The sequence below is a fragment of the Narcine bancroftii genome, chromosome 4 (genome assembly GCF_036971445.1).
Source record: "Narcine bancroftii isolate sNarBan1 chromosome 4, sNarBan1.hap1, whole genome shotgun sequence".
Taxonomy (NCBI): domain Eukaryota; kingdom Metazoa; phylum Chordata; class Chondrichthyes; order Torpediniformes; family Narcinidae; genus Narcine; species Narcine bancroftii.
Window position 1 is genome coordinate 206,339,696 of NC_091472.1, and position 23,498 is coordinate 206,363,193.

General features: G+C 42.4%; 1 protein-coding gene across 6 annotated transcripts in view; it reads left to right on the forward strand.

Moving 5' to 3' along the window:
* specc1la (sperm antigen with calponin homology and coiled-coil domains 1-like a) overlaps window positions 1-23,498 on the forward strand; it is a 278,924-nt gene that overhangs the window by 61,584 nt on the left and 193,842 nt on the right. For all 6 annotated transcript variants that reach the window (XM_069933747.1, XM_069933749.1, XM_069933750.1 and 3 more), the window contains one exon: window positions 9,876-10,050. In XM_069933747.1, coding sequence (XP_069789848.1) covers window positions 9,876-10,050 — 175 coding nt within the window. The remainder of the gene's footprint in view (window positions 1-9,875; window positions 10,051-23,498) is intronic.

Genomic DNA, 23,498 nt, shown 5'->3' on the forward strand with positions numbered 1-23,498 from the left:
AAAGTCAAATGTAAGGGGTAAGTACACAGTAAATCCTTTAGAACATTGATGCACGGAGGGAACTTAAGATGCAAGATCTCTCAACATCCCATGTGCAACTGGATCCTCGACCTCCTGACCTGTGGAACATAGCGAGGATGATAATCCTTAACACAGGTGCCCCACACAGCCCATCCTCATTTTTCCACTCATTACTTTGCATCCAGTCACTGCTCTAACTCCATCTACAGGTTTGTAGATGACACTGCTGTTGTAGGCTGGGTCTCAAACGGCTAGGAGATGGCATATAGGGGGGGAGAGACTGGTGGTGTGATGGAAGGACAACAAAACGAAGGAGCTGGTCATTAACTTCAGGGTTCGGGGTGAAGCAGACACCAATGCCACTGAGGAGATGATGGCGGATAGCTTTAGTTTTTGGGTGTAAATATCGCCAACAATTTGTTCTGTTTCAACCATGTTTATTGTACGTCCAAGAAAGTGCAACAATGACTCTCTCAGAAGCTTAAGGAATGACCCAATGGTGTCTCTTACCAACTTTTACAGATGAACCAAAAAAAGTGTCCTGTCCGTATGCATCACAACTTGGTACAGGAAGTGCTCTGCTCAAGACTGCAAGAAACTGCAGAGGGATGTGAATGCAATTCAAGGCATCGCGCCTCCTTTGACTGTATATACTTCCTGCTGCCTCGGGAAAGCAGCAGACATTAAAAGATCCCTCCCACCCAGGTCTCTGCTACTCCATCCCGTCAGGTAGAAGTTATAGGAGTCTGAAAGCATGTTTCTCCAGATTTAAGAACAGCTGTTATCAGACATCTCATTTGTAAAATGATCCTGCCTTTGCATTATTTTTAACTGATCTTTTCTTTGTAACTTAATAATCTGCACTTTTGTTTTATTTTGCCCTACTATTGTAGTCAAGGGTAGGCCTGGAGAGCACACTGAACAAAGGAGGTCAATGCACCTCAGTATATGTAACAACCAATTCAATTTATGTCCATAGCTCCCCGAAATTAGCCACACAAGTAGAAAGAGTGGTAATGAAGACATACAACATGCTTACCTTCATCGTTCAAGGTGTTGTACATAAAATTCAGGATCCCATGTAGCAGGTGTTTAAAATTTTAATTAGGGCACATTTAGAATATTGCGTGTAGTTCAGGTCACTGCATTGCAGGAAGGGCGTGGAGGCTTTGGAGAGGGTGCAGGAGAGATTTGGCAGGATGTTACCTGGATTAGAGAGCATTAGCTATGAGGAGAAATTGGACAAGGTGATACTGTTTTCTCTATATCAAATACTAGAGGACTTAGCTTTAAGAGGAGGGGTTGGGGGGGGGGGGGGGGTGAGACTTGTGAGTTAAGTTAGTTGCACAGAGAATAGTAGGTGCCTGGACACACTGCAGGGGAGATGGTTGAAACAGATACAAAGCAACATTGAAGAACCAATTAGATAGGAACGTGAACAGGCTGGGAATGAAGGAATATTGACCATGTGTAGGCTTGAGTTCATGTCATGGTCAGCTCAAATACTATGGGCCAAAGGGGCTGTTCCATCTTCTAATCACAAAATCAACCCTCCACCATCATCCTCTGCCTCCTATCACCAAGCCAACTTTGAATCCATTTTGTCATGGATCCCATGGGTTCTTAACAGGCAAGAATGAGCGGGAAACTAATTGGCATAGATTGTGAACACTTCCCACTTCTGTTTCCCCTTCTCAAACTATCCTGTTTACTCCTACTGTCTTTTGACCATTGAACTAATCTTCATTCGATGCCAGTATGTAATCCCCAATATTATGCACTCTATTTTTGTGTTATAATCTGTTACTTTGACACCTTATTAAAGGTCTCCTGAGAGGACAAATGCACCACATCATCTGGATCATTGTTATCCATTCAAGTAATTATAACCTCAGAAAAATTCCCAAGGATTTGTCGAATGATATCTGTCTCACAAATCCATGTTGGCTCTGCCCAAATATCTTACTTTCATTTATTCTATTGATTTAGCCTCCAGTTTTTCTCTGTCCCTTTGCACACTGTAAGGCTCTGATAATCCAGCAGGTGGATGGCTTCAGTGATGCCAGATGAGCAAATTCTCTAGTGTTGGATGTTACTCATTAATACCACAAAATGGTTTAATTCTTTCTGATGTTATTCAGTTGTTTAACAAACTTAACAGTAAACCGGGTACATGAAAGGAAGCACAGGAAATGGAATGCCAAACTGTTGAATGGAAGTATGGGAATCAGGGTGAGGTGAATAGGACCACAGGAACCAGGGGCCTGGTGAGGTAGAATGGATTATTAACTGTTAGGAATTGTGAATTGAATATTTATTTATATAGCACATTTTAAACAATAGAATGTTCCTCCAAAGTGCTGTATACCAATTTATAAAAGAATACACAAAATCAACAAACACAAAAGACTAGAAACTGGACAAGAGAGTAATCTCTTAGAATAGTAATGGGTTGGAGAAACATGTGGGCAGCGACAAGCTCCCTAAACACACTGACCCTGCCGCTCAATCCTCTACTCTACAAGCCTAAACTATCTGGGTGGGTGTTGCAGCTCCCTAGACAACCATGACAAATTGTGGGACCAAACTTCAGGAAAGTTGCCTTGATCTTGAAGGGAGGGACTGCATAGTTTTACTGGGGTGATCCCAGAACTAGAACATAACATGAAAAGAGATTATACAACCAAGTTGAACCTTTGAACCTTGTGAATTACTGGAAATAATTTGATTATAGTTTTCATGTTAAGATAGAGAATGATGAAGTAGATGGATAAAGTTTCTACATCATTGAAAATTAGACCCAGATATTTTGAGGGCAAAGTTTAAAAGAAAGCTACGTGCAGAGGGTGATTGGATTTAGAGCAGCAATTCTATTTGGACCCTGGGGCCACAATGTATTTAGGGGGGGGGAACAAACTGAAATCATAAACTATTTTTTTTAATGTAGTCAGGAAAGAAGTATGGAAGAAATCAACTAAAGTTGGCACCTTCGCAGGGAAGGGGGAACCATAAACTTAAAGCAGGGTCCTAAGTGGGGGCCATAGCCCAAAAAAGATTGAGAATGGCTGATTTAGAGCACTCTTTCACAATAGCAGTTAACTCCAGGTCATTTCTTGAAAATGTGATGAGTTTGAATGGGGAACAAAATAGCCGACTCTTCTACCTCCGTGTTCTGCATATAACAGGATGCATTCAAACACTGCTAGAAGGAGGAGGAAGGAATACATAGCATATGTATTTTTTATTCAAAATAATTTCTGGTTTTTTATCCTTGCATTTGTGGAATTCATCAGCTGCAGTTAGAGGAAACGTATTGCCATCTGGTGACTGTAAATAGGAATTACTAAAATGTATGTTTGAAAGTGGGTTCAAAGAATTTACGAGGTTATTTTACTGGTTGTCAGATTTAAAACCGATAAATGTTAATATGAGAAGAATGACTACTACAGTCATGACAAGAACATTAGATTTTGCATTGAGTGTTAAGTTCTTTCCAGTTTAATGCAATGATCGACAGTCCACCTTGAAGAAGTTGTTGAGTGACCTGACCAAGTCAGGAGGAGACTATTCAGATCAAGGTAATGTTTTAATTCGCATCTCCGATTTTAGTTCCAGAATTAAAAATATCCTAACTAGCAACAAGTAATATGACAGACAACCCTAAACCAAAATACTGTACTCGCTGGAAGTACGAAATAAAATTAACAACGGCTGGAAGAATCAGATTAGGCTGCATTTGTTGGGAGAGAAAAATAGAGCAGTTGTTATAGATCAATGACCTTTCATCAGAACTGGGAACAGTTAGCGACAGAAGATTAAATCAGAAGAGGAGAAGGCTCCATGCTCAGTAATGGGAGGCATCAGTCCATGAATGCTGAACAGAAAACATTTAGGTTAAATGAGTATGGAAGGATTCACAGTGTTGGACTCTGGCTTTACCCTCCCCTCAATTTGGTCTATGTGTCGTCTGAGTTCATTCTGTGCTCGTTGAATGAAGTGATAGGAGAAGGTATTCGGTTTCACAATCAGTTTATTACATAGTACAAGAATAAAGCTTAACAGAGCTCTGGTTCAGTCATAGGTTCATTCATAGGTCATCTGCTCAGTGAGCTATTCCCCAAGACTGACTCCTACTGTCCAGTCTCTTCTGTTTCTATCGATCAACATTGTTACATTGACCACGAGTTGGCTTTCTTTGATAAACTCCTTGCATAAAATTTATCTCAAGCAATTTCCTGCTCTGCACTTATTGATGGTGTAGACCTCCTATCTTAATCCCCAAGGCCAGAACATCCTGTTGTTTTGATCAGAAGTCAATTCATACCCCAGATATTTCTAATTATTTCTTTGTTTTTGTCTGGCCATAGTCTTCTGTTCTAATCAACACCTCCCGTGTACCCTTCTGAATTATTATTCCTACTAAATTGGTTTATCCATTTTGTTTGTCTCTGACATTCTCAGTCATGGTACTCTTCTCACTTATCCTTGCAATCCACTTATCTTCCTGTCACTGGCCTGTTTCAGAATAAATCACTGTCCCTATGGTTCCTCCAACCTCATCCTGTCTAACTTCTCCTATCTGCTATCCTTTTTCTCCCATGTGTGTTTTTGATGTTTTTTTCTCCAGTCTTGTGCTTTACAATTAGCAGTGTAACCTTGGGGATGAAAGTATTTTCTCTTTTTGTATTTGGAGGCAGCAAATTCTACACATACTATAATCAGCCAACTTTTCAACATACTGTGGCTGTTACTTAATTGCATTAATATTTCCCTTAAACAGTATAATTGAAGTAAATAGTAAATTGTTACATAGTAATGGATTAATGAATACATAATGAATAGTACATAGACATATTTTCCATGATTACTTAACCCCTTGGTTCCAACAACAACTATTACAGCGGCAGCAACTTGAATCTGGCGCTGTCTGTAAGGAGTTTGTACGTTCTCCCTGTGACTGCGTGGATTTTCCCTGGATGCTCTGGTTTCCTCCCACCCTTCAAAAACAGACAGGGTTGTGAGTTAATTTGGGTGGCACAGGTTTAAATGACCAGAATTGGCTTCTCTATAAATAAAGAAATGGGAGTGGGGTTAGGGCAATGACGTCATACCCCAGACACAGGATAGAATAAATATTGAAATTGATACGAAATCCAATTCATGTTCACAGTAACTCATTTCGAAAGAAATACAGGAATTGTACCAGGTCAACCTTAAAATGAATTGCCAACTTGAAGGTGTATCATAGGACTAAACAACAAAAGCAGTATATGATAGTTAGAGCTAAGGAATCTCACAACCACTGGGTCTGGTCATAGCTCTTCAATTCTACCATATCTTGGTGTGAATGATTAAACAGATAACAAGAGGAGTTAAATAATTCAAATGCTATGATTGTAGTTTAATACACAAAAGTGCTGGAGAAACTCAGCTGGTTATGCCATGCTCTTTATGGTAAAGGTAAATCACTAACATTTTGGGATTGAGAATAATGGGTCCTTTGGTCTTCCCTTACTAAAGTCCACACTAATGTCCACTGGCAAGAGGAGGAGGCTCCATCCTGAGCAATGGGAGGCATCAGTATATGAATGCTAAAGAGAAGGTCAAACGGGTAAGGAAGCGTACACAGCCATGTTCAACAGGAAGTGCCTCATCAATCCATTTTGATCACCTCCTGAGAACCTCACAATCATAGAAACCAGTCTTCAGCCAGTTCGATTCACTTCATGTAACAAAGTATAAGAAGACACGGAAGACAGTGAATGTTGTTCTTTTATTCAGGGTGGCAATGATAAGCCAAGTAACTTTTGGCCAATGAACCTTGCATTGGTGGGAACTTACTGGAGAAAATTCTAAGGGACAGGATTTAGGTTCATTTGGATGGGGAGAGAATAAATAGGGATAGTCCACATGGTTTTGTGAGGGAGAAATCCTGTCTCACTAATTTGATTTTTATGAAGAGCCAACCAAGGAGTTGATGAAACCAGGGAGATAAATGAGAGTTAATTCTCATATTCCGAAGTACCGACCTGTTCAATTGCACCAAAATTCTTACTTGTTGCAGCCAAATGGGTACATGAGACACTCCAATAGAATAGGAAAAATTAAATTACTACAATGTGCTAATACAGAAAGAGAGAAAAATAAAAATTGACAGTTGAAGTTAGTGCAAAATTTAAGTGATATTTCAACAGTGCAGATAGATTTATTTTGTGATCCCAGTGTTGTTTCTGATTGGGGTAGTATGGGGAGATTCGAGAGCCTGATATCTGTACGGGAAAATAAACTGTTCTTGAACCTAGAGGTGCTACACTTCAGGCTTCTGTACCTTCTGTCAAAGGTAGCAGTGAGAAGAGATTGTGACCAAAGTGATGGGGATCCTTTATGATGTTGGCTGCCTTCTTGAGGGAACATCTCATGTCTTCAGTGACCGGGAGGAAAGAGCCCATGATGGACTTGGCTACATTTGCCACTTTCTGCAGCTTTCGGCATTCCTGGGGACTCAAGTTTCCAAATCAGGCTGTGTTTCAACTAGGCAGTGTACTTTATACAGTATACCTGCAAACATTTGAGAGTATTGAATGACATGGCAAGCCTCCTCTGACTTCTTGATGTTGCCTTGATGGGCTGGCTTCAGTAATGGTCCTCTCATGTGTGGACTCTAAGTAACTAACCCTCTTTACCATCATGTTGTCAATGAAGATAGTTGGTCCTTTGACCTTCCCTTCCTGAAGTCCACAATAAGCACTTTGATCTTGCTGATGTTGAGAGTGAGACAACAAAAGTCTCAATCTCCTTCTGATATTCTGTCTCATTCTTTCCCATTATCCGGCAAACAACCGTGGTGTCATCAGCATATTTATAGATCGTGTTGCAGCTGAACTTGGCTATGCAGTCATGAGTGTTTATATGGACTTGAGTACGACATTTGACAAGTTTCCACATGGGATCTGGCGGGAGTTGGCTAAATGAATTCAAAGGTGATTTTGATAAAAGGCAGAGGTTAGAGATGGAAGGGTATCTTTTTGATTGAAGTTCCATGACCAGTGTTGTACTGCTGTGATCGTGCTGGGTCATTTGTAGTTTATAATTATATATTAGTGATTTGGCTGTGAATGACAAAGAAATGGTGAGCTGATGACACAACAAATGGTTTTGGTGTGAATAATGAGAAAGGTTGTCTGCAACTGGAATGTTGAGTAAGCTTTGGCTGCTGGATTTAATCTTGGCAAGTAGTTCATGGCAGCAAATTGGAGACACTTTGCTCCTGGAGGCAGGAGATATAAAGGAGGAGAGTTGGTCGTGTAACCAATAAAAGGAAAATGAAGTGAGTGGCCATGGTGGTATGAGTGGTTCAGTGTGCGATGGGAACTTTGAGGCTTTGACTTGAGGCTTCAGCGAGCAGAGGCTGAGATAGGTCCTGAAAGCTTAGTAACCAGGATAACAGACAGGGCAGTAGAGTGCTACTCCTGCTGGATGTGGGAAGTGTTAGGTCTGCTTTGTTCATGAATGAGTGAGACAAACACCAGACTGAGTCGAAATCAGGGTTCTTTGTTCTTTATTACCGGATTGTAACACTTGCGACTAACAAAGTTAGTCGGAGAATGCATTCTGCCGTTATCAGCAAAATGGTGATTTTTTATACCCTTGGATATGTGCTTAGAACATCATCATATCATTACTTGTCCAATGACTAAAACTGTTGCTATCCTTTCCCTGCTAGCTTCCTGCCTCTCAATCCATCAATGTCTCTCTTATCTTGTAAGTACAAGGATGCATTCACATCTTGTTACAGCCCTGTACATTCCCATCTCATGATGTTTTACCTAACAGGAGTACAAGGACACCTCCCCTTCTTGTTACTGCCCTGTACAGGGTAACTCCCTACACATTCCCATCTCATGATGTTTTACCTTACAGAAGTCAGTGATCCTTGTTGTCTCCTTGCTGATTATATCTGTGTGAGGTGTTCCCAGCTTCAGCTCCTGACAGAGAAGGTCAAGGAACTGGAGTTGCAGTTGGATCCACTGGTATCAACCAGATGCTAAGTGATCATAGATGAGTCTTCACTGAGGTGGTCACACCAAGGTAAGGGGAGTGAATGGACAGTACAAGGTTCTCATGTGGCCATTCCCCTCACTAACAGGAAACCGCTTTGGATACCTCAACATTCCAGGGTTCAGGTTCTTCAGAAGGGACAGAAGTGGTAGTAAAAAAGGACTGTGTGCTGTGATATCAGTTGAGGGGAATATCACAGCACAGGTCAAAGATGACATTACAAACGAGCCGCCTAGTGAGGCTGAAGAACAAGAAAGGCATGAGCACCTTGGTGGGAATATACTAGAGGCCCCCATATAGTCAACAGGAATTAGAGGAGCAAAGACATACAAGGTTAGTGGTGTTTGCTTCTAACCAGAATTGTAGTGGCTTCTGTACAACTATCAGGACCATTCAGTTTATAAATTTAAACTTAGAGGTGCAGCACGGTAACAGGCCCTTCCAGGCCACGAACCTGCACGACCCAAATGCACCCATGTGACCAATTAATCCACTCACCGCTTTGGAACGTAGGAGGAAACTGGAGCACCCAGAGGAAACCCATGCAATTTATGGGAGAAGGTACAAACTCCTTTCACACAATGGCGGATTCAAACCTGGGTCACCAACTGCTGCTCAGTAGTTAGCTTTAACTTGTCCAAGGCTGATATGAGACTCTCACTGATCTGAAAAGATTAATTTAGAGATAATGCATCGATGAGTTTTAGTGGGGTCCATTGGAGGGGTAAGTAAGAGGAGGCATCTGAAAGTTGTCATCTGGCTTTGGCCAGATATCTGTGAGGGTTTCTCCTCGACACCGACTCCAGAGTCACGCGCGGACACAAATCATTAATCATAAAGCCTTATGTCCCCCCCACCCTCTCAACACCCTTTCCCCTCACTAAACAAACCCTCAGTGACACTGAGGGTCTCTCACCAACTCCAGGCTCACACAGATTCAGAAGGCTTATGGCAATGCTAGAGGTCAGAGCACCAGATCACAACAGTATTCCCTTATCAGCTGGTTTGATGGTGAGCTGGGATTGGTGCGGCGAGAGTGAAGGGTGAGTCGTTCCGAGGGGGTGAGATAGAATGAGTGAGGGGAGTGGTGAAGTTGATATGGTCAATGTTTCAGTGGCAATTAGAAATATAAAGGTCCAGACCAGGCAGAATCAAGATGTCCAGGCGGAGAAAGAAAGTTTGTGGGTGAAGGCGTCTATAGTGGGGAGTGGAGAATCCTGGTTGTAGAAGTAGGCTTGGTATCAAGAAGAAGAGTTTGGCATCATTGTGTGCGCGGAACTTGTTGAGGTGTTGATGAAGAGGGATGAAGGTGAGGCCTCTACTGAGGACAGACCATTTAGTCTCTGTAAGGGGATGGTAGGAGAGGATGATAAAGACCAAGCAGGGGTTGGATTAGGAGTCAGTAGGGCGGAGGGTGTCGGGGGGGAGGAGGAGGAGGAGGCTAGGAGGGATCCAAGGGAGAAAGGGGAGGGTTGGGGAAGTCAGAGGGGGAAAAGTGATGGTGAGAAGGGTTAGGGTGAGAGTTCATGATGGAGGCCCGGTCCTGCAGGCTGCCACGGCCAGGGTGAGCCCCATGAAGAAGGGCTCAGGTCCAAACATCTGTTATCTATCTTGACCTCCTATGAACGCTGAGTGGCCCGGAGTTCCTCCAGCATTTCTGTGTTTTCAACACTGATGGAGATAGTTATGACTAGATATGGTATATCAATGTATTTTGGGAGTTACGCTGGAGCAATTTGGAACAATGTTTTTTTTTAAATGTCCTGTGACCTTTGTGATTTCTCCTTGTATAATAGACCAAGAGCAGAAGCAATGATGACCTGCTGGCTGGGGTACCTAGTGGACTGACAGTGACCAACACAACGAAAGCCAAGAAGAATGTCTGCCTGGCATCATCAGTAGGGACAAGCTCTGCAGCAACTGCATCAACCACAAGTGGGAATTCTGAGAGCAAAGTAAAGAACCCTGCAGGTTTGTTCCTGCTCAGGTACATTTCTCAGTGAATGTAGAATGGTTGCAGCACAAGAGAAGGCCCATCATGGCTCTCCAGCAGATTCAGTCACTAGCCCTGCAAATTTCTGCTCATCTTATCTTTGTCCAATCTCCACTTGAAGCCCACAGTGGAATCTCCTTCCACCATGTTGGCACATTCCAGATTCCATTTACGTGCAGTGGAAAAAAGGTTTTCCTTCATGTCACTCCCATTTCTCTTCCCCGTTATTTTATCGCCATGATCTCTTGTCCTCGACAATTCCCCCAAGAACACAAACAAGTGTAGGCCACTCCACCACTCAAATGGTTAAGGAAACAGATAGGATATTCTATCAGTGAGATTAAGACTCCCAGATGGTATGTTGTTCCAGGAATGTTTCAAACCAAGTCCATGGCATTCTCAAGTGGGAGAATGAGGAACCAGATATCGTGGTCCTTGTAGGGACCAGTGACAAGAACCTGCAAAGTGTGTTCGGGAGGTGAGGAGCTAAGTTAAAGAAAAGGACTGCCAAGGTTGTGATCTCAGTACTGCTACCTGTGCTAGTGAGGCCAGAAACATGCGGATAATATCACTTAAAATGTGCCTAAAGAGCTGGTGCAGGAGGGAGAGCTTCAGATTGGATTATTTGCCTCTCCTCCAGGGAAGGTGAGATGTGTACCAGTGAGACAATTAGCATCTGAACTCGAGGAGGGAAGGTTTGCTCTAGAGTGTTGACCACATAGTGGAGCGGTTGTGGAAAAAGATGTTGTATAGCCTGACGACAAAGACAGAAATGGAAAGGTCATACATGGTGGGAATAATGTTCTGAATTGTACCTATTTCGATGTAGGAAAGTTGGACGAGTTAAGAGCATAGGTTGGTGCATGGAATTATTGACATCGTGGCCATTAGTGAAAGTTGATTGCAGGACTGGTGGCTCAGTGTTCCAGGATATCACTGTTTTAGACATGATAGAAAGGGAGGGATGAGAGGAAGAGAAGTGGCAACGCTAGTCAGGGAAAATGTCACCGTAGACAAGACAGACTGGAGGGCTATTCAGATGAAACTATAAGGGAGGAACTGAGGGTCGAGAGAGGGATGACCATGTAAATTAGTTTACATTATAGACCTCTCAGTAGTCATTGGAGATTGCTGGAGCAAATATGTGGAGAGATAGCAGATAGTTACAAGAAAAATGTGAATAAACTTATTATCATTACGTGATTTTAACCTTTCACATATTGACTAGGACTGTAAAAAGAGCTGAATGACTTAGAGTTTGTCAAATGTGTCAGGAAAGTTTCCTAAATCAATATATAAAGGTCCCAACTAACGAGACAGGGCAGGTGACGGAAGTATGTGTAAGGGAATACTTTGGATCTATTGATTATAATGCCATTAGTTTCAAGATAATTGTGGAAAAAGACATGTCTGAGATTATAAATTGAAAAGCCAATTTAGATGGTATCAGAATGGATCTAGCAAGTACAGATTGGGACATGTTTTCTGGCAGAGGTGTGCTTTGCAAACAGAAGGTCTTCAAAGGTGAAATTCTGAGTAGATATTTGTATGTTCCTTTGAGAAGTGAATGAATAAGGAACCTTGGTTTTCAATAGCTCTGAAAGAGGTATACAATGGGTATAGGCAGCAAAGAACAAATTAGGTTCTTGAAGAGCATAAGTGCAAGAAAACAATAAGGAAATTTGATGGGCTACACGAAGGTGTGCGAGGTTGCTCTAGAAGGAAGGTGAAGGAGAATCCTAAGAGCTTCTGCAGATATAAAGAGCAAAAGGATAGTACAGGACATTTGTCCTATTGAAGATCGTCTGTGCATGGAGCCAAAAGAGATGGGGAGACTTTAAATGGATATTTTCCATCTGTATTTGGGAGATGCACAGAGTCTATAGAATGAGGTAAACAAGCACTGAGGTTATAAACCTGATACAGATTATAGAGGAGGAGGTTCTTGCTGTCTTGAGGCAAAAAAAATGGATAAATCCTCAGGGCATAATACCACATATTCCCTCAGATCTTGATGGAGGCTAGTACAGAACCTGCATGTATCCTAGCAGATTTTTTAAAACATCATTAAACACAGGTGAGGTGCCAGAGGATTGGAGAATAGCTAATGTTCTGATGTTGAAGTTGTATAAACCCATATGAGGCCAAATTTGGAGTATTGTGTGCAGTTTTGGTCACCTACCTGCAAGAAAGATGTCAATATGATTGAAAGAGTGCAGAGAAAATTTACAAGCTTGTTGCCAGGACTTGAGGGAGCTGAGTTTTAGGACAAGGCTGAACAGGTATAGACTTTATTCTCTGGAGTGTCAGAGAATGAGCAGAGATTTGGTAGAGGTATACACAATTCTGAGGGTATAGATCGGGTAAATGTGAGCAGACTGCTTGCCTCTTTTTCAGGGTTACATCTGAGCCCATGTGTCATTAGAGGGCATGGCTGACGATTTTTGGTAACAATGGGCCCCCAGGGGATCAAGTGCATCGTAAATAGTAACAATAGGTTTTAATTTGAAAATATAAATAGTGTGTAATTATTGCATCTGTGCAATAACTGTGTACCACTTCTTGCAAATTTGCATCAATGTAACCGTCTGTTTAAATGTTGTTCTGTGTATAGTGTGTCTAGTTTTGCACTATTGTTGTAGTTTGAATAAACTTTTGTTTAAAAAAAAGACAATGGAGTAAATGGAAGCAAGCTTTTTGCACTGAGGTTGGGTTAGTCAAGAACGACAGGACATGGGTTACTGGTGAAATGTTTAAGGGGAATATCAGAGAATGAGTGTGTGGAACAGGCTGCCAGTAGAACATTTAAGAGAAATTTAGATGGGTACATTGATGGGAGGACTATGACCCAGGTACAGGTCAATGAGACTAGATGGAAAAATAGTTTGACATGAACTAAATGGGCTAAAGGGCCTGTTTCTGTTCTGTAGTGTTCTCTGGTTCTATAGTTCTTTTGCTGCACGCCTCAGTCCCTCTTCTCGGTTCGTTTCACATTGCTCTCAATTACCCAAATTTGAAAATATATCTGCCTGCTTTTCTAATACCTTCCATGATCTTGCTCTCCATAACCTTATAGGAAGATGATTCATCACTCTTGTTAGAAATTCTGCAAAGGTTTTAAAGACTGCACCCTTGTTCAAGATATTCCCACAGTGAAAAAATCTGTCATCTACACTGTTGTACCCATTAGGATCTTTTAACTTTCAATAAGATCATCCCTCACTCTTCTAAACTCCATAAGTAGAGATTGTTTCGCAGTTTGTGATAGGAAATTCCACTCATCCTAAAAATGACCACAATGCATCTCTTTTGGACTGCCTCCTATGTACACCTCATCTTTCTTAAATCAGGAGACCAAAATTGCAGCCCCACCATCAAACACAATAACCAATATAAAGTTATATAGTATGAAAGCAGGCCCTTCAGCCCAACTTACACATGCTGACTATTGTCTACCTGCATTTGGCTCATATCCCTCTAATCTTTTCCTCTTGATATACCCAGCTAAAAATATTTTTAATATAATTTAAAATATTCTTCAGCCTTTTGATTCACATACCCACGACCCTGTGTGAAAAAGATACTCAGGCCTTTGAAATCTTCCCCTTCTCACCTTAAACCTATGCCCTCTGGTATTAGACTCCCCTACCTTGGGGAAAAAAATCTGTCACCATTCTATGCCCCTCATGATTTATATAAGGTGTCCCCTCACTTTCCTATGATCCAGGGGAAAAAAATGTCCCAGTCTATCCAGCCTCTCCTTACAATTCAAACCCTTCAGTGACATTCTTGTGAACCTTTTCTGTACCCTTTCCAGTGCACTGACATCTTTCCTATTTCTGGAGAACCAGAGATGCATGCAGTATTCAGAATCAGGATTATTGTCATGAACATGTGTCACACAATTTGTTGTTTTGTCATAGCAGAATTGTGCAGAACAAGGTGCAAAATTGCTATAAATTACAATTCTGTAAATACAAGTTTTAAAAAAATAATTAGTGCGAAAAAGAGAAAAAGTGAGGTCCATAGGTTCATTGTCCGTTTGGAAATCTGATGGCAGAGGGGAAGAAACTATTTTTGTAATGCTGAGTGTGTGCCTTCAGGTTTCTGTACCTCCTTCCTGATGGTATCAGTGAGAAAAGGGCATGGCCTGGATGGTGAGGGTCCTTGATGGTAGCTGCTTTCTTGAAGCACCTCCTTTTAAAGATGGAGTGAAGACTGCCGCCCATGATGGTGATGGCCAAATTCACAACTCTCTGTAGCCTTTTCCTATCCTGTCCCTTGAGATCTCTGTACCAGACAGTGGTCAGAATGCTCTCCACACCTGTTGAAAGTTGCAAGTATTTTGTGACATACCAAATCTCAAACACCCAACCAAATGTAGCCACTGGCATATCTTCTTCATGAAATCAAATACAGACTCACTAACATCTTGTATAACTGTAACAGAACATCCCAACGATGAGTATGACCAATGAATTACTATGTACCTTCTTAATTGCTTGCTGTACCTCCATGGCAACTTTATGATTTGTGTGCAAGTACAACTGAATCTGTTGGTATTCCACTTATTTGGAATCTCCCAACATTGAGATAATAACTACCTATTGATTCCTCCCATCAAAATGAGTAACCCACACTTTCCCAAACACATCATACTTTTATGTAGCACTTTTAAAATCCAAAATCGTTACAATATATCAGTGAAGAGCTTGAACAAATTTGGAATTCAGAACAATAGAGCATAGTACAGCTCTTCAGTCCACTATCAATCCAACCCTTCTGTTCCTCACAGCCCATACCAATCATTACATCCATATGCCTTTCAAATAATCTTTTAAATGTTCCTATTGTACCATATTCCACCACCACCCCCAGCAATGTATCCCAGGCACCCACCACTGTGCAAAAAAATGAATTCTGACATCATCCCTAATCGCTCCTCCACTCACCTTAAACAGATATTGGCCATTGCTGCCCTGGGGAAAAGGTGCTGGCTGTCCACCCTATCTATGCCTTTCATAATCTTACATACTTAATAGAGATGCCTTTCGTCCTCTGCTGCTCTAAAGAGAAAAAATCTAGGTCTAATCCTTTCATCATAAGACATGTCCTCCAATCCAGGCAACATCCTAGTAAATCTAGACACTCTAAAGTTCCACATCCTTCCTGCAATGAATCAACCAAAATTGAATGCAATACTCCGAGTGTGGTCTAACCAGCATTTTATAGAGCTGCAACAGTACCTCACGGCACTTGAACTCAATCCCCTGACTAATTAGGGCCAACACACTGTAGGCCTCCTTAGCCACCTAATCAACTTGTTCAGCAATCTTGAGGTGTGGACTTGGATCCCAAGATCCCTCTGTTCCTCCATGCTGCTAAGAATCTTGCCATCAACCATGTACTCCACCTTCAAGTTTGACCACCTAAAGTGCATCACTTCACATTTAACTGGATTTAACCATCTTCCACCTCTCTGTCCAACACTGCAACCTATCTTTTTCCTGTGGCAACCTTCTGCACTATGCACAACTCCTAACTTTGTATCAACTACAAACTTGCTGGCTCACCCATCCATTTCTTCATCCAAGTCATTTATTTTTAAAAAATCACAAATTGCAGGCGTGTCCGAACAGATCCCTGCAGGACAACAAGACTCACTGAAATCCAGGCAGAATAAGTTCCATCTACTATCACCCCGTGTCTGTTGTAAGTAAGCCATTTTTTGAATTCACACACAAGTTCCCTTGGATGTCATACCTCATGAGATCCTGTTGACTTGGATTCCATTCATTTCTTTAAATGATAGACTATTTCTTCCTTGATTACAGACTCCAGCATCTTGTCAATAACATTTGTTAAACTAACGGGACTATACTTTCCCACTCCTTTTCTCACTCTCTTCTAGAATAACAATATATACACTTTCCCAATATGCTGCTACTTTCCAAGAGCTCAGCCAATGGTTTGACTCATCACAGGGACAGACACACAGAATCAGGTCCTTCATTTTACTTAGTCCATGCTGACCATTTTGTTCTAATCCTACATTTATTCTCACCATATTTTCATCAACTCCCCAGATTCTATGATTGAGGTGCACTAGGGACAATTTCCAATGGCCATATCGCCTACCAACCCACATAACTTTACAGGAGGAAATCAGAGCCACACAATCACAGAAAGAACATGCAAACTCAACACAGAAAGTCAGAATTGAACTTGGATCTCTGGCACTGTGAGGCAGCAGCTCTTACATCTGTGTCTCTGTGCAGTCCCTTTGTAACCATTAGTTGTGGAACTTGGAGACTTGTCTGTCTTTAGTCCTATTAGTTTTTCCAATACTTGGCTCATTGCATTTCGGAGTGTGAAATGTTCTTGCATTTTGCCAAAAATGAGCCTGTCTCCTATCCTTGGGATGGTTGCAATGTCCTCCAACATGAAGATTGATATAAGGAGTTAGTTTAAATTATCTGCCATTTCTTTGCTTCCTGTTATTAATTCCCCAGTCTCTCTCCAGGTGTCCACCCTTATCCTCGCCACCTACTTTCTCCTTATAGATCCATAGAAGCCCTTTTTGTCTATTATTATTTTGATAATTTTTTTCCTTCCTTGTTAGCTCTTTAGAACTCCACTGCAGAGTTGTCGCCACTTTGTATAGTTTACTTTCCGAGTGAACATTTTCCTTGACCTCCTTAGTTAACCAGAGATGGATTTCTGGAAAATGATTTTTCTTTCCGATTAGGGCAGGTTTCCACTCCTAACCCTAACACATTCCCTTAGCTCTCCCTTCATTCGATTATTTAAATTGACACTGGTTTTATATCTGCAGTTCTACCATTTTGTGATCAGCCTTCCAATGTCTAGGTTGGACAGCATTTTATACATTTCTGTCAAATCTCTCTTCAGCCTCCCAAACACAATCTCTGCCTCCCTAGACTGATCTTGTCATTGTAGTTCTTCACCCGATTCTTGTAATCATTTGTGGAAGCCAGAATGGAATGATTACTCCAATGCAGTGCACAAAAGTGCTGGAGAAACCCAGCAGGTCACACAACATCCAGAGGAATTTAAAGGCAGTGAGCGTTTTGGGCCTGACTCCTTCGTTGGGAATGGGGAAAACAGGCAGACTCCTGAATAAAAAAGTAGGGGGATGGGATGAGCACAGGCTAGTGGAGGTAGTAGGTGAATACAGGTAGGCAGAAGAAGCTGAGAACTGATGGGAGAGGGCAGAAAACTAAGAAAGGTAGCTCTCTGATAGGGGAGCTGGAGGGAAGGAGTCAGACAGATGAGGGAAAGAGAGAGACAGGTTAATGGAAATGGGAGGGTGATATTTGTAATATTGAAAAATCATTTGAGACTGGAGCATGGAAAGGAGGGAGAGAGGTTGATGAATGGGAGTGATGGGACTAGCTTCTGGAGACAACTTGAACACCATGGACTGATGCCGGCCATAAGTCCTGTTTCCATGTTATTAAAGCCTTAAGCGTTTTTAATGAACCTCAATTTTAAATCCCCACACCGTTGTAACCAAATTCCCTTGTTTGAGGATCTCCCATTAATGAAAACATCTAAACATCAGCCCTACCAACCCAGGCAGCTGTCTAAACCTTTGTTTGGGCAACACTTTTACAAGTGCAATTATTGTGGAATTCTGATTGCGGCATTACTGGAAGGATTTGGAGGCTTTGGAAGTTTGTCAGGATGCAGCCTGGGTTAGATTATTTTCTGCAGAGCACCAAAAGCTGAAGAGACACCTGATAGAAGTTTATTGAATTATGGAAGAGATTCGATCTTTTTCCCCAGAGTAAATAGATCACATACCAAGGTTTCGGGTGAGGAGAGCCCATGAAGAGAAATTGAGTCGTTCAGGACTGTACTTGCTGAAATTCGGAAGAATGAGAGGGGATCTTATAGAAACATAAAATTATAAAAGGCATAGATAAGTTAGAGGTAGGTAAATTGTTTACATTGGTAGGGGAGACCAGAACTTGGGGAAATAGCTTTAAAATTCAGAGTAGTAGATCTAGGATGTAGATGAGGGGGAACTGCTTTTCCCAGAGGGTGGTGAATCTGTGGAATTTACTGCCCATTGAAGGAGTGGAGGCTACCTCAGTAAAATATATTTAACACAAGATTGCACAGATTTTTGCATAGTAAGGGAATGAAAGGATCTCATTGAATGGTGGAACAGGCTCGATAGGCTGGGTGGCTCCTATTTCTAATGTTTTTATGAGAGTAATTTTTTTTACTGGGAATGTCTGCCAGGGGCAGTGGTAGAGACATAAGATATTTGTGTTTAAGAAGCTCCTGGACAGACATAACATTATAGGAAATCGAGGGATATGGTTCATGCACAAGCAGTAGTTTGATGTAATGTGGACATGTATAGGGTTTGTTGCTGTAATTTATATTCTTTGTTTTTAACCTCTTATGTTTATGCAAGGTCACACCTCATCCTTCTAAACTTCAAGGAGTGCAGCCCCAAAGTGCATAAATACATAAAATGAAGGGAGGGAACTATGGCCTGGTGAGTGAGAGGGGAACCGGGACCTGGCATGTGAGGGGAACTAGGGCCTCATGAGTAAGAGGGGAATCGAGGCCCTGCTAGTGAGAGGGAAACAACAGCCTGGCACGTGAGAGGGGAACCCTGGCCCAATATGTGAGAGGTGGGCCCCAGGTCCCACGGACCATGAGAGAGGAATTGGGGCCTGGCAAGTAAGAGGGGAACAGGGCCACGACGTGTTAGAGAGGTCCTGGTGCATGAAAGGGGAACCGGGGCCCAGTGAGTGAGTGGGGAACCGTGGTCTGGCACATGAGAGAGGACCTGGGGCCCGCTGTGTGAGAGGGGAACCACGGTCTGGCACGTGAATGAGGACCTGGGGCATGGCAAGTGAGAGGGGAACCTGGGCCCGATGCGTGAGAGGGGAACCACGGTCCGGTTGGTGCATGAGAGAGGACATGCGACCCGGTGAGTGAGAGGGGAACCAGGGCCCGGCATTTAATAGGGGAACCAGGACCTGGCGCGTGTGAGGGTAACCGGGGTCTGGTGAGTGAAAGGGAGATGCAGGGAAAGGGTCTTAAAGCAAATGAGGGTGGATTAATCCCCAGAGCCATACAGGTATTTCTTTGGCCCTTGATGGAGGGGTCATGGCAGATATATTAAACATGTCCTTAGCTATAGGTGGAGCGCTGGATGATTGGAGGATAGCTCATATTGTTCTGTTGTCTAAAACATCTCTAAAAACCTGGTTAGTCCGACATCAGTACTAGGTATGTTATTGGAGGTTTTAAGAGATTGGGTTTACAAGTACTTGGATAGCCAGAGACTGATTAGAGATAGTCAACCTGGCTTTATGCATGGTTGCTCATGTTTAACCAATCTGATAGAGTTTTTCGAGGAGATTATCAGGAAAGTTGATGTTGGAAAGGCCATGGATGTTATCTTCATGGGCTTTAGTAAGGCCTTTGACAAGGCCCCACATGGAAGGTTAATCAGGAAGGTTCAGTGGCTTGGTGTTCATGGTGAGGTAGTAAATTGGATTAGACATTGACTTTATGGGAAAAGCCAGAGAGAGGTGGTGGATGATTGCCCCTCTGACTGGTGACTAGTGTTGTGTCTCAGGGTCCATGGTTGTTTGTCATCTATATCAGTGATATGGATGATAATATTGTAAATTGGATGAGCAAGTTTGCAGGTGACACAAAGATTGGAGGCGTTGTGGACAGTGTGGAAGATGTTCAAAGCTTGAAGAGGGATCTGGACCAGCTGGAAAAATGGGCTACAAAAAGGAGAAAAGTTTAAAAGGTACATCAGGGAAACTGCTTCACACAGAGTGGTGGGAGTGTAGAACAAGTTGCTAGCTAAATTGGTAAATGCAGGTTCAATTTTGACAGGTATATGGATGGGAGGGGTATGAAAGGATATGGTCCAGATGCAGGTCAGTGGGTCAGGACAGAAAATAGCTTAGAAGGGCCGAAGGGTCTGTTTCTGTGCTGTGGTGTTCTATGGAACCAGAATCAGTCTGCTATGTGCTGAACCATCAGGAATTCTGGATGGTCAGACGTGGATTATCAGAGCTTTCCAATGTGGAATCCATGACCTTGAATTAGTTATCTTGTTCTCATGGGTAACCTAACAATATGTGCCTTGGTTAACTTTTACTTTTTCTTGATTTCTGTTTGTAACATTAAATAACTGATTTAATTCTTTAAAAGCCCTTTTCACTTTTTCTTCAGCATTCAAATGCTTGTCTGCATACACATTGTTCTTGTCCCCCATTTCAGCTGAATTTCACCCGCATACAGAATATGATCATGAATTTTTAATTGATTTAGTCTTTGGGATCTGGGTGTTGTCACAAAGACCCACAGATGTCCATCCTTTCCACCTTCAAGAAGTTGGTACCCAGTGCCCTGACCTGCTGTCCTTCTGGTGAAGGGGACCTTTAGGGATGTGTTGGGTGGGGAGTTACAGGATTTAGACCAGGAAGGTTCCTGCTCGGGCTGCCTACAGCCTGCAGGGGGTGACATTCACATACACCTGTTTTCTTGTCCATGTCAGTGGAGGTGACACATTCAGTCAGGAATTGAGTCAGTGGGTCAGAGACACAGAGATGCTGTAGAAGGCCACTTGACCTTTCCAGCCTGCTTCACCATTCCAAATGATCACATCCAACTATCCAGATTCAGTGCTTGCTCACTGGGTGACCCCTAGATTGTTGAATATTGCAATGAGTTCAGTTCTCACCTTACAGGAAGGTCACTTCTCTTCACAAATGCCAAAAATCAGGCAAAGGTCTGAATGAAAGGTGGGAGTGGGGGGAGGAACACAGGCAAACTGGTAAGAAGTTATAGGTGGATACAGGTGGGAGAGTAAATGAGCACAGTTGGTGTAGCAGTTAGCATCCCGCCTTTACAGCACCAGCGATCAGGACCCGGGTTTGAATCCCGCGCTGTCTGTAAGGAGTTTGTACATTCTCCCTGTTTCTGCGTGGGTTTTCCCCAGGGGCTCCGGTTTCCTCCCATCGTTCAAAATATACTGGAGGTGTAGGTTAATTGGGTGTAAATTTGATGGCACGGACTTGTGGGCCAAAATGGCCTGATACTGTGCTGTATGACTAAATTTTTTTTTTAAAAAGAAAGAAGCTGAGAATTGATGGGGAGAGGGCAGAGAGCTCCCTCTGTCTCCACCTCCCCACTCCCTTCCCATCCTTCTATCAGAGAGCGACCTTCCTTAGCACTCTGCACTCTCCCCTTTACCTCTCAGCTCTTCTCTTCTACCATTCCACCCGTATCCATCTATTTATTACCTGTTAGCTTGTGATCCTCCCAATCCCCCTTCCTCTCCCCTGTATGCCTGATTTTCAGCTCTCCTGAAGGTCAGGCCCTAAATGTCAACTATGGTACAACTCTGATTATCCAAAATGGTCAAGACCAGGACCATTTTGGAAAAATGACATTTTTAGATGACTGGTAATTTTTAAAAAACAGCCCAGTAATAACAGCAAATCACTTGCATCAATGTTTAAAGAGCAAACAACGGGAAGGCTTTAAAAGCATGAAATAATGTTTAATTCTCATCAAAAAACAACCTGAACAATATAAGATAAATCCAGCACCAAAACTCGAAATTCTACTCAGAGATTTTTCCAAAGTTCCAAACGTTTTTTCAACCTGTGACGTCAGTTTGGCTCTGAAAATTTTTTGGATAAATGAGGATTTCTGATTGTTTCAGAAATCCTCATTTATCCAAAATGTTTGGGAGGCAAAATGACTTCATTTTGGCTTCGAATTTTTTTGGATAAATGAGGATTTCTGATTTTTCTGAAATCTTCAATTATCCGAAAATTTTTTTGGAGCCAAACAGGCGTCACTTCTGGGTCCAAAAAATTTTGGATAACTGAGGATTTTGGATAATCGGAGTTGTACTGTATTTTTTACTTTCTTTGGACGTTGCGTGTCCTGCTGAGTTTTTCCAGCACTTTGTTACCGTGTTTTTGTTACTGTGTTGAGGGATGGCTCCCAGGGTTTACAAACAGTCGGAACATTAAAGGTCAAAACAGACATAACCTGACACCTGTATTAAGTGGCAGGGCTGTGTCTTTAACCATAGGCCTTTTTTACCACTGGCATCCCAGTTAATTAGCTGTGTAGTGTTCTGTTTAATGAGGCCGTTTTTGCTTTTCCCACTAGGCCACTTTTAACAGGGACACTCCATGCTTTCATACTGACCGCAAGTCATCCACGGGGATAGGAGAGTCCACAATTGTCCAGGGATGCAACTTGTCTTTTTCACACTGGTTTAATTGCCAGGTGACGCCAGGGATGTGAGGATGGGTCGAGGCTGTCAACCCCCGGCATGATTTAGAGTGACTTGATGCCAGCTTTTCCACTGGATCCTTAACCTGTAAATTGATTGTCAATTCCTGGGACAAGGTAACAGTGAATAAAGGGCTTATGTGTTAATACAGAGTCCTGCATCAGTTGATTGATTTCAGTAACCTTAAAGTATTAATACAGGAAATAGCCACTTAAAGTATTAAACAGGAGATGGCTACTTAAGGCCTTTCCTGATCTAGTCTCATCATGGGGATTTCAATGAGGCTGATTAACATGCACATTTATTATGGTCTTCTCCTTCATAGTCACAATGGTGCAGAATCAGAACAGAATATTCCACACCCAATGATGGCTTCTCTTACAGTACCAATGGAACGTGATCAGGCTTTTTATCTGAAGTAAAACACAAAGTGTCCAGACACTGTGGTTCAAGTTAAAAACACAAAGCTGGAGGAACTCAGCAGGTCCAACAGTGTAGCAAAGGTAAAAATACATCACCAACGTTTCAGGCTTGAGCCCATCATCAAGGTCTGGTCAAAACGTCAGCAGATGTCTGAACAAAAGAGTGGGGGGGGGGGTGTGATCGCAAAGGGAGGAGGAGGACAGCGGCGATCAAGGGGTGGAGGGATGGCTGGGTGAATAGAGAGGGAAGGGGGGAGAGGAGAGCAGGTTAGCAGAAACCGGAAAAATCGAGGTTAATGTCATTTGGCTGGAAAGTGCCCAGATGGAAAATCAGCTGTTATTCCTCCAATTTACTGGTGACGGGATAGTACACAAGGCCATGGACAGACATGGGAGTGTGACCAGAAATGAAATGGTTGGGTACTGGGAAGTCCCTGTCACTGGTGCAGAAGAGTGAAGGTGCTTAGCAAAGCGATCTCCCAGTCTGCACCCAGTACTTTGGAGAGACCTCTCAGTAGCCAGCCATTTCACTGATATCTCACCAAGACCACCTGTAAATTGGAGGAACAACACCTGATTTTCCATCTGAGCACTCTCCAGCCAAATGGCATTTCCATCAACTTTTCCGTTTTCTGCTAACCTGCTCTCCTCTCCTCCCCTTCCCTTCCCCCTTCTAGTT